At 35.9% G+C, this 12,067-nt stretch overlaps 1 protein-coding gene across 1 annotated transcript in view; it reads right to left on the bottom strand.

The window, feature by feature from the left end:
- Nucleotides 1–12,067, bottom strand: part of lama2 (laminin, alpha 2) — an 820,770-nt gene that overhangs the window by 236,213 nt on the left and 572,490 nt on the right. The window contains 2 exon segments of the mRNA XM_051924216.1: nt 8,827–8,963; nt 9,653–9,834. Coding sequence (XP_051780176.1) covers nt 8,827–8,963; nt 9,653–9,834 — 319 coding nt within the window.

The raw sequence follows: 12,067 nt of genomic DNA, 5'->3' as shown, positions 1-12,067 counted from the left end.
AGGTTTGCCATTAGTATCTCTAGTGCAGGTACTAAGAGTTAAACGCAAGGCCAACTTCCCGCTGAAATTCCACCCAAGCCCACCATTCTCGCAGCAGTTTGTACCCAAACTCAATCAAACCTGTGTCCGTTTGTATGTGTATAATAATTAACCCTACACCCAAATTTTGTTTCTTGACCCCCTACAACATTTTCTTGTTAACTTAATTATAAAAAAAATGCCAGTCCTCATTAAAGTATAGATGGTTGTGTTCAGAAGGATTTTATTTGCAACAACTTGAGAGTCATGTGTGGAGATCCCATCTCAGCCATTGACTGTATGGATTTGGCAAGATGAGCTCTTACAGGTTCACATGTTTATAATCCTAGAGGTGTACACGTTAGAACTAACTTGTGGCCCTAAAGTGGCCTATGCTTATTGCATGGTGCGTATTGCCATTTCCTCCTGCATACCTGTATTAGAGGTTTTGTCTGTATTTTAAGAAATGGGTGGGTATAAAATAATAAAAATAATGACAATGTATTCCTCAAAAAAAAAAAAGCTGTCCAGAAATACACCCCTCAAAAACTAACCAATCCCTAATCAATCCAGTGAACATGCTGCTACAACATGCTGTAACATGGACAAGTTATTTGTTTATTGTATGAGTTTTGTTGCATGAAACTGTTACTACATTTACTCTTAATTTAATAAGATTTGTGAATTTATATTTTAAAGTAGCTTCCCTGCTTGTGAGTAAGACTTCTTTTGTTAAAATGATGTTAAAAAATTTAAATCAAGCTCTCTACTGTAGTTAGTCTCACTAGAGGTTATGCCAACAACAGTAACACAAGATAGAGTGCCATCCTTGCCGGATGCCAGTCCATTAAAGGGCACAATCAAACACATACAGTACATCACTCTAAAAAATAAACTAATGGGGTTGTTCACTTCTAAAGTTATTATAACTTAAAATAATAATTTTTGCTGACATTATGCATTTTTTATAGCTACACTGATCTATCTATCTATCTATCTATCTATCTATCTATCTATCTATCTATCTATCTATCTATCTATCTATCTATCACTCTCTTAGGTGTCAATTAAACTATTTCAAACTAAATCATTACATTATTTTCTTTAAACAGAAGTGTAATCAACCTCAGGGATTGTTAATTTTTGGAAAAATTTGATTTGAATTGATATACTTTATTAATTTCCAATGAGAAATGGTCTTGTTGCATGACTTTTGGGTGTCAAACCGCAGGGTCTGCCATTGTACAGCTCCCCTGGAGCAATTGACTCGCCTATTTTAAGTTAATCTTACTCAAAATTATCACTTTTTTAAATGCTCAAAATTTAGAATGCCCATTTTCACTATATAGTGTTGAATTTAATTGATGTAAAATAACAAGTTTCATGTATTTATTATCCCATATTTGCATAAGGATCCGCTCCTGTTGTTGCATTATGGTCCATTGCATCTCCAAAGACTTTTAGGGAAGTGACGGAATATGCAGCATAACTTCTGGTCCAGGCTTTGATCTTGTTGCAGCTCATTTCTAGCAGGAGTACCCACATCTGCTATCAAGACAGAATGCAGCAGTATGTCTTGTATTTAACCAGCTGAGACGGGCACATGTTCCTCCTCTCTTCAGGTCACTATATTGGCTCCCTGTAGCAGCATACATTAAGTTCAGAACCCTGATGCTTGCCTACAGACTAGTCAATGGGTCAACACCTGAATATATGGAGACACTGGTGAAGTGCTATACTCCTTCTCGCCCATTCAGGTCTGCTGCCTGAGTCTGGTGATACCACCTCTACATGTTACGTAGACTCAATCCAGATTCTTTTCCTGTGCAGTTCCTAGTTGGCCTTGCATTGTGGAATGAGCTGCCAACCTTCAACCGAACTGCTGACTCCCTCAATGTGTTTAAGAAGCAACTGAAAACCCATTTGTTCTGTGAATATCTGAATGATTGATTACAAAATACAAAAAAACTTTGCTCTATGATCTTTCATACTGTAGGTTGATTTATTGTTACTTTAAGTTTAATTGCTTTATCGATTGTTATGTTTCTAAATCTATTACATCTTTTCACTTGTGGCAATCAGCTTTTGTTACCTGTCCTATTACACCTGCTGAACAAACAGGCCTTAACCTAATATTACTCATTTATGTTTATCTCTGTACTAAGTCGCTTTGGATAAAAGCATCTGCTAAGCAAATAAATGTAAGTGACTTCTTCTTATTTCCATGGGTTATGTGAGGTTGTGGAAGCTTATTTATGTTACTTTCTTTGATATATTGGCAACTTTATTGTCCACCCTACATCACAAAAAGCATTTTTTTTTCTTTGTCTCCTATGCAACACAATTACTTATGATACAATTGAGCGAAATGTGAAGTCATCCATAATAAATGAAAAAAGTCTTTTATATTCTTAATTATTTGTGTTTATGCAATGTAAATGTCTACTTGAATACTAGTTACACCAATTATAATTCAATTAATTTGATTCATAGTTTTGATATAAATAAATAAACAATATTAAAATATAAATATTCATAAAAATATTAGTTGAATTAAATGAAGATTTGGTATTGGACACATTTTTAGAAAATATGTTTTTTTAAATAATATAGAAGTTCAACTAACAGGAAAATCATTAATTATTCCAAGTTAAAAAAAATTAAGAGTGAAAAATGACTTTATTTAAGTTGATCCAATGTTTTAGTTTTTACAGTTCACACACATCTGAGCATTTCTGATGCCATCTGAAAATAACGATATTTATACTTTTGTATTGTGGAAAGAACATGGAGTTTCTAGGTTAAAACACTCAAATCCATAGGGAGAATGCAACTAAAGCTTTGCATTTATTGTAAACAAATCAAAAATAAGTACTCATCTGAAAACATGTGGTTAAATCAGGCAATATAATGTGTCTTTGCACATTAGCTCATACCTAAAATATACGAGTAAGTGAATTTGTTCCAAAGTGTGACGTTCACTAGATTGATTTTTGTAACCCCACAGGTTGGGGGTGGTGGTGGGAGGTTAGAGGAATCTCTATTATCAGAATGCACATCCTCAAATCTGCATACAATGGCAAAAAAATAATACCATCAGAATAAATATCCTCTTTCATTGGTGTGGTGGTCTTGATTAAACAGATTGATGCTGACTTGTGACCGCAGGGAAAGATGGTAAAAGCTCAAATAAGTAAATCTTGTTAATGCCTTATACACATATTGTCATCAATTGTCATTCAGTTGCTGTACAAAGAGGACATTTTCCTTAAGCTCTACTGGCAGTGAGGGTTTGATTTGATTTTTGCCTTTCCATGGAGACAACACAGACTCTTTAGCCCCCTTTTCACAGTCTGCATGATCATATCTGCCACACAATTAAAATAAATAAGTAAACAAAAATAAAAAGGAAATAACAAACATATTGCTATAGTGAAGATTAAATAACAGTCCTTCGCTTGTTATTTACAGTTCCATAATTTAACTGGTCTTATAAGAGAGGGGACCCAAAAATTGTAGGAAGTTTAAAAAACAAAAAACAACCTTACACCAATTCCCTTTTTAGTCAAAGTCAAAACACTCTACTTGAGATGCAAAAGAATTGTCCCAGCACTTCTCCCATTCCTGGAAACTTAACCTGCACTCATCCTTTGTTATCATATCTAGAGCCTCTGGCGTTTATTTTCCTGGATTTCTTCCACAGTAGCAAACTTCTTCCCTTTAGTTTAAGTTTTCACTTGAGGAACAAAATGAAGTCACTGGGAATGATACCTGGAGAATATGGGGGGTGCGAAGCAACAAGCACATTGATTTTGGTGACAGACTCTTTGACTGATAACAGGTGTGCTGTCATGGTGCAAAAATCCAGTTTTGGACGGTTGGGAGACAAATCAAGAGAGATTTTGTTGGTTTGGACATGTGCAGAGGAGAGATGCTGAGTATATTGGGAGAAGGATGCTAAGGATAGAGCTGCCAGGGAAGAGGAAAAGAGGAAGGCCTAAGCAAAGGTTTATGGATGTGGTGAGAGAGGACATGCAGGTGATGGGTGTAACAGAGCAAGATGCAGAGGACAGAAAAATATGGAAGAAGATGATCCGCTGTGGCAACCCCTAACGGGAGCAGCCAAAAGAAGAAGAAGACTGCTCTGGGTGTTTTTCCCTGAGGCTTTTCTGCAGATGTCTCAGCAGTTAAATGTAATGTTGCTGATTAACTGTCCATGGGAACCAAATGCTTTATGAACAAGTCTGTCATTGTTGAACCATGTAATCACCTTAAAAATCTGCTGTGGTGGCTTGGAGGAAAAAAAAATCACCCAACTCATGTGAATGACAATAGAATAAACTCCAGAAATACATTATCTTCAATACATTATCTACTTAGCATGATGCCACTTGACGGCCTGACTAACCAAATTGTAGGTATATGGTACCTAGCTCCCATGCTATTGACTAATTTTGGGAATTTTTGGGTCCCGAGTTCTTTGGACAGATGAAAGCTGTGGAGTGTGTTTTTTATCCAGATGAGAACATTTCTTACAAAATGTGGCAACTAGCACTTTTTGAGTAAATGGTCAAGAGTGGACTTGAGTGAAAACGTAGAAAATGAGTTTTTCTTAGAGTTGTAATATAACGCTTGAGGTATAGCCAACCATCACTATTAGGTATCATGTGGTTCACCTTTTTTTAACCTTTTTAAGCTGTCTTTTTCAACTTTAAAATTTAAGGTTATAGTATAACATCATCATCAGCTATGATGTAGTGTTTGTAGTGCTTACATCTAACAACATAATTCCAACATCAAGAATAACCCTTTTGGATTTTTTTACGCTGCATATGAAATATTTTACTTATTTCAAAGAAATACGAAAGCTCTAAGCCATTGCTGTTAAAAACTTCACACTTCACAACTCTTGGCAAATGTTCAATCAGATTTACTTTTAAGTGTCTACTTTAAGGAATAATTTTGTTTCTTCTGAAGACACAGCCCTTCCATATTGAGAAGCAATACTTTTCACACTTTGTATTATCCTGTTTACCAGGTATACTGTCTGGAAGATGTCTGCTACAAAGCACACAATCTGTAATGTGAATTTCTTTATAAAACTGCTTTGTGTCTTTGTAGTACTAGGGTGTTGTACCGTGTTAGCCATTATGAATGTAGAGAAAAGCCAAGCAAAATGACACCTTTTATTGGCTAACTAAAAAGATTACAATATGCAAGCTTTCGAGGCAACTCAGGCCCCTTCTTCAGGCAAGATGTAATCTCTTGCCTGAAGAAGGGGCCTGAGTTGCCTCGAAAGCTTGCATATTGTAATCTTTTTAGTTAGCCAATGAAAGGTGTCATTTTGCTTGGCTTTTGTGTCTTTGCATATAGTGATTTTCTCACGATGAAAAGCACTATGTACTGTAAGGGAATGCTTAATGGATTTATAAACAAAGACTGACAGATATATTGGTTTGCATACCTTTGTAAATGAATACAAGCTATCTGACTTACTTTCCTGACCATTACACTTAAGCATTAACAAAAATGGTTTTAAGCCAGGGAATCTGCATACCCAAACTAGAAGTGTAAAATCGTTCAAAAGCAAAAGTTTAGACAGTTTGGGCAAACATTTTGGATAAGCAGTCCAGCAAGGACACATCTGTGACCTACAAGTGTCTTTTATAACGTAAATAGGATCATTGACCAGAGCTCATATGGCTCCTCAGAGGACCGTCTTATCCAAACCTTGTACATTTCAGAGCAAAGGCATCCATTATCACACTTGTAAACTGCTGCCGGCTTCTCCTTGTTTTGAGCTCAAGGTTAATTTGTGAGCCATGTAGGACTTTAGCTGCAAATGAGGAAACATTTGTGCTATGGAGGCCAACAGTGGCCGCTTGTTTTCAGTTCAAACAAGGTATAGTTTCTTATAATTACAGACCTTTCATACATTAGACTTCTTGTGTCAGATTGGATTAAAAAATAGGTTGTTTATCCAAACCATGACTCTTGCTCTTTCATTTTAGTCAACAGTATTCTTTTGCTTTATTCAATACACTCGCTATGAGAATCGACATTCATTTGTGTGTTGTACTTCTTCACAAATGTTCAATTTCTAATTATTTAAACTGCCATCCACATGATAGAGCAATTGCATAGTGGTTAGTCAGTCAGTGTAAAGTGCTGCCTACCACTGCTCACCATGATCAGGCACTTTTTTCAGAAATGCTTCAGCAAAACTAATGCAGCCACCTTTAATCAGTCAGCCATAAAATGCTGAATACAAACATGTGTTTTTACAATTATCCTTGATCATATTTAACATCCAATCCACCAAGAAAAAAGAAACAATAAGTAATCAAGAAATTCAATTATATTTGTGAAAAACATTTTCAGTTAAAAATATGTCTGAAACAAAAATCTACAAGCACAATTGCATTTTGAAAGCAAGATATAATACAAACGAGAAGTTGAGTTTTAGGAAGAAAAATGAAACAAACTTCACTATTTTCAGTTGCTGCACACTCTGGTACAGAGAGTGAGAGACAGTAAAATATTGCAAATTGATTTATTTTGAGGAGAGTCAATAAAATGGTGAGTGTAACTTATGCACAGGATGGACTCCAGTACAGTTTTGGGCTGGGATATTTTTCACTTCCACCTATGTGTGTTTCTGCTTTCTAACACAATGCAAGGCAATTTTGACAGAATGACAAGCAAAACTAAACTTTGAAAGTGTACATGAATTGCTCATGCGATTGAATGATGTCACTGAATGGAATGATCCTTGCCTGGTGCTTAATTGCTACTAGGGTATCTTCTGGCTATGTTTTACCAAGAAAACAAATGTGAGAATGAACTGTTTTCCCGTTACTAGAAAAATATGAAAGATTATTCTCTCAAAGTACTTCTCACTTCAGTACTAACAATTAACTGATTATTAGAATAAATTGATCAATTAACTGAAGTGAGAAAGGGAGACTTTTTTTTTGCAGCTCTAGGTTAATTTAAACCAAGGCTTGGTAATGAATGAATGAATGAATATAACCGTTTCCATAAAATGAAAGAAATACTATACATTTATTAGGGTTTGTTTGACCTTTTTGCCATCGTGCTATATTACTATGACACATGAAGATTTTACTTTCACTCTGTGAATAAACTGATAAAATATTGATTTCATAATTTCCTTTTTTTAATTTATATTCTATTCACTATGTAATAGTTTTTGTTTTTCTTTAATCATTATGTAATTATTCTTTTTCTTAATGGTGTTATTGTGGGATGCCTTTTTATGTTGACCCCAAGGGGGTGGGGCCTCTCAATTATGTAGGTGTGTAGCTGCTAATAGAGGCTGCCATTAAAGCCCCTATTTAAGGGTGTTAATCCATTTGTCATTTATTCTTTTTAGTCTCTTCTCTAAAATACAAATTGTATCAATAGAGGTTAGGAGCACACGCTGATACCCACCACATGACAAACCAACTCAGGATCCCAGATTAGGACCTGAGTGCAGCCATGCAATAGGTGACATTTCAGCACCACACTAGTTCAGATGGAATGGAACAGTGTGAGGTTTTTTATGATGGCTGGAGTGCCAATTCTGCCACCAACCCCAGGTTTTTCCCTGCAGGTTGGAGAGCCTAAATGCAGGGCTGGATGCAGATTAACGTCGTACCCAGGACAGAGCAATTGCAAGATAAGGGCCTAGCTCAAGGGCCCAACTAAGTAGAGTTATTTTTGGCGTTTACAGGATTCGAACCGGCAACCTACACATTGCCAGCGTAAATCCCTAGCCTCAGAGCCACCACTCTGCTGATGTTAGTTGGGTATTAATGTAATTTTGTATTGTTTGGCCTTTATAGTTTTCCTTGTCTTGGCCTTTTGTTCTGCTTCTCCTTTTTCATTAAACTGTTTAATATCTTCGCCTAGGCTCTTTTATATTGCCTTTTTTGTAACTGTGGCCTTTGTAAAGTTTTATCCTTTTATTGCATTAGAGCTGGAGGTAGCAAGAGTTAAAGATGTTAAAATTCGCACTGGGTGTGACGAGGATGGATAAGATTAAAAATGAGTACATTAGAGGGTCTCAGTTGGACGGTTGGGAGACAAAGTCAGAGAGGCGAGATTGCGTTGGTTTGGACATGTGCAGAGGAGAGATGCTGGGTATATCAGGAGAAGGATGCTAAGGATAGAGCTGCCAGGGAAAAGGAAAAGAGGAAGGCCTAAGAGAAGGTTTATTGATGTGGTGAGAGAGGACATGCAGGTGATGGGTGTAACAGAACAAGATACAGAGGACAGAAAGATATGGAAGAAGATGATCTGCTGTGGCAAACCCCTAACGGAAGCAGCCGAAAGAAGAAGAAGTCCTTTTACTGCATGATTGTTGTGTTGCTGGGAAAGACATACCACAAGGGCAAGAAAGTACAAGACCAGGAGATAAACGGGGGATCTTGAATGAAAGCAAAGCAGGAGATCTGAAATACATAGAGCCTTAGCACAAAGCAGCAATTCCAACTTACAGTCTATAACTAGAAATAATTCAATACTTGAGGAACTTGTACACACACACACAATATATATATATATTTTTTTTCTTTCTTTTTGGAATCCACAAACTTAGAAATCAGGAAATGCAAAGAGCTGACCTTTATACTCCTTAACCTGTGATGTCACACCATCTGTGACCCCAGATGTCAACTCTAACAACCACATAGCAGCAGGTACAGAAATTGGACAAAAAGGTAACACCACAGAAAAGACCATAATACACCAAAATATCAAAAAGAAATGTCAAAATTATATTGAGCAATGCCAAAAACATACCTTACATCCACTGATGATATCATGACCCCAATAATCTGGAGCACATCTATCACAGTTTTCGCCAATTGTATTAGGAGGACAAATGCACTGTCCTGTATTTGCATCACAGTGATTTCTAATGTGGGAACATCTGCATGCTGGGGAAAAAAGACAAATTCGGAGATAGATAGATAGATAGATAGATAGATAGATAGATAGATAGATAGATAGATAGATAGATAGATAGATAGATAGATAGATAGATAGATAGATAGATAGATAGATAGATAGATAGATAGATAGATAGATAGATAGATAGGATATCACTAGATTGCATTAATTTTTCTAAATTCGGTGTATAACAACAAGTCAGAGCTATATTGTGTTAGCATTCACCTGTGAAATAAATAAATAAATTTAAGGTAATTCAATGCTGAGCTAATGTGTAATATTGAGTTGCTCAGCTGACAAAAGATATCTACTGGCAAGTTTTCTAAAAACATGGCACATGACAGAAGATAGGGCCATCTGGTATGAAAAAAACGCACACTGGCAGACAGAGCACACTTCTGCAAATAAATTTGAACTTACAGACAGAGGATTCTAGTAGGTGGCATAACCATTAACAGAAAGACAGAGTGTCTATCCATTGATGGATGCCATTATTTTAAACAAATCATTTGCATGAGTATCAACTGCAAGCAGGAATTTAAACAATGGAAGCAAGTTTTACAGACTGTAGGACAAATTGTAGTCTCTATGCATAAGGCATGTTAGTGTAGGATTTAATTAAGCCCACTTTCAGATGAGAATATTCAGCAATGATAATAACATCAAAGTGTCATACGTGTGCAACCTCCTTCCTGAAAATTGTAGTACGCAACAGCACAATGGTCACATTTCTGTCCAGTTACTCCAGGCTGGCATATGCACTGTCCATTTTCATCACAATCAAAAGACTTGGAACCAAAGGAGTTGCAGTTGCAAGGCACACATCCTCTAGAAGGTTGAAGATTATACGTGCCCCACCTGATAAAAAAAAAAGAAGAAGAAGAAAAAATCAACAGTCTAAAAAAGCTTGTAATTCTTGATGAGGTACAAATTCTGTCGAGCATGAAGGAAATATGCTGCTCACCTCAAAAAGACTGTGATGCTAGATGAATGTGAGCTGTCATTTTCATATTAGTATGGTCATGCTTCAATATTTTATTTCATTCATGTTAAACAGGGTTGATTCTACAAACAAATTTAAAAATGTAGTACCTTGGTAAACTAAATATTTTACAGTATATTGATCAAAACTTTGGAACAATGGCATAGTCGAGCATTAGTTTAGAACAAAAACCACAGGAGACCACTGAGCTGTTGAGAAACAGAGAATACCAATCACAAAACACCAGGATGGAGAGGAATGGTTACTAGTCATTTAACCTGAAAACAAGGAAAAGATCACTTGACAACTGTCAAACATGTAACTTGGTGAGTGCTTTACTGGGACCAGTTTCTGTAGACCTAAGAGGGTAGGAAGAAAACAGTTACACATCCACCATACTAACATTTGCAGTCTTCTCTAAAGCAGACTGATGAACCTTTAAATCACTACAGCACCTTCTAGACTCCTCACCGTCTGCTCTTCCCACTAAAGAACACCACAACACAGGTTGTTCAATGTTTTTTCGACTGTAAGATGCTCAAGAAAGAACTAAAATTGAGACAAATTATACATAGGAAAAGCATTATCCTTACATTTATTGCCAAAGGCTTCATTTCTACAAAACTTTGCCAAATTAAACAGGGTACTCTGCCTAGGATGTAAGCACTTTTTCACGTTTCTCCCTACTTTATGCACCAATCGTTATATGACATGTTATTTAATGTATCAATAAAATAATTTGCATAGCATAGCTTTGATAAATTCACATTCACAAGAACGTTTGATTTCACATTCAATCCCTTAGTGACATATCATTATTATTCACTTTGGTATTTAATGTCTGAGCAGTGAGCTATGCAAATTACATGTGTCTTAAAAGAAAAAAAAAATGCTATGTATGTGCTTAATTTTTATTAATATTTAATTAATTACAGTTTGCCTCTAAACTTTTATAGCATATGCAAACAGTTATAAATAATTACAGAATGATTTGATTAAAATGCTCAGATTTCCTGAAAGGCTTGATATCAAAGAAAAAAGGTTAAAAAGTAAACTCTGATTTGAATCAGTTAATTTTTATTCTTTGTCAGCAGGGACTAAATTGACAATTGGAAAATGCCAGGACTGTTTGTTCTCTGCCCATTTGTGCCTTGAAATTTCATTGACATAGTGAAAGCTATAGTCGAGCAGCATGATCTCCGGCCTTTGCTGGTTGTTGGTTTTCTCACAATCACTTTTTATTACCTGCCAGCAGGAACTTTAACTGTTTGTAATATTCTGCAGCAGTATTGTTTGTCAATATATAAGAACAGAAAAAGTACATTTTGAACTACTCTCCATATGAATTTGATTGCAAAATGTATTTAACAACAATGAAAAAGTTGCATTGGTAAAAGAAGTTTATAAACGAAACAAAGATTAAGAGAAGATCAGGGCACTCTCATGCAAACATCTTCATGTATTCATTCCGAGCCATTAGAGCAACCATTTAACCTAACTAACATGTCTAGTTAATATTAAATATGAAGCATCTCCCAGGAGTACTTTATGTGTGATGGTTTATTTGTGTCCTACTACATTGTGCCTTGTAAACTGTCTTCACATCTCTTGAATTCATGTATCTTCTTCTATACATTTCTGAACATTATGTTTGTACTGCTGAGATTTGTTTTCAGAACAGGCAGTGTGATAGAGCAGGCCTTAAACCTTTGCATAGCTTCACAATGAAGAATAAAACTAAAATGCTGGTTTCAAAAAGAAAAGAAAATGAGGGGGTTATCTAGTAAGAATACATAGTAAAAAAGCAAATAATAGAAACAAATAAAACCAAATTCGTCAAACTGGGAAAATTTTTATCCTTCTGTTTGGGTAACCTTAAAACCAAATCATCTGAGCAATTCCAACTCTTCCACTCCTCTTCCAGTCTGGATCCTTTAAACATATCTCTGATGTCATTATCTTCATGCTAGTGAAATTCTTACCCAAATTCACCTTCCAACTCTAGCTTAAAGGGAGGCTTAAGTCGGCTTTAAGTTCTATCCAGGTGTTGCTTGCTGTAGCCAATGAGCTCGCTTGTTAAATCTAAAGGCTTCCAGGTCAGATCATCAT

This window comes from Erpetoichthys calabaricus, chromosome 3 (genome assembly GCF_900747795.2).
Source record: "Erpetoichthys calabaricus chromosome 3, fErpCal1.3, whole genome shotgun sequence".
Lineage (NCBI taxonomy): Eukaryota > Metazoa > Chordata > Cladistia > Polypteriformes > Polypteridae > Erpetoichthys > Erpetoichthys calabaricus.
The sequence above is the reverse complement of the archived record's forward strand: the minus strand, read 5'-3'. Positions and strand labels throughout refer to the sequence as shown.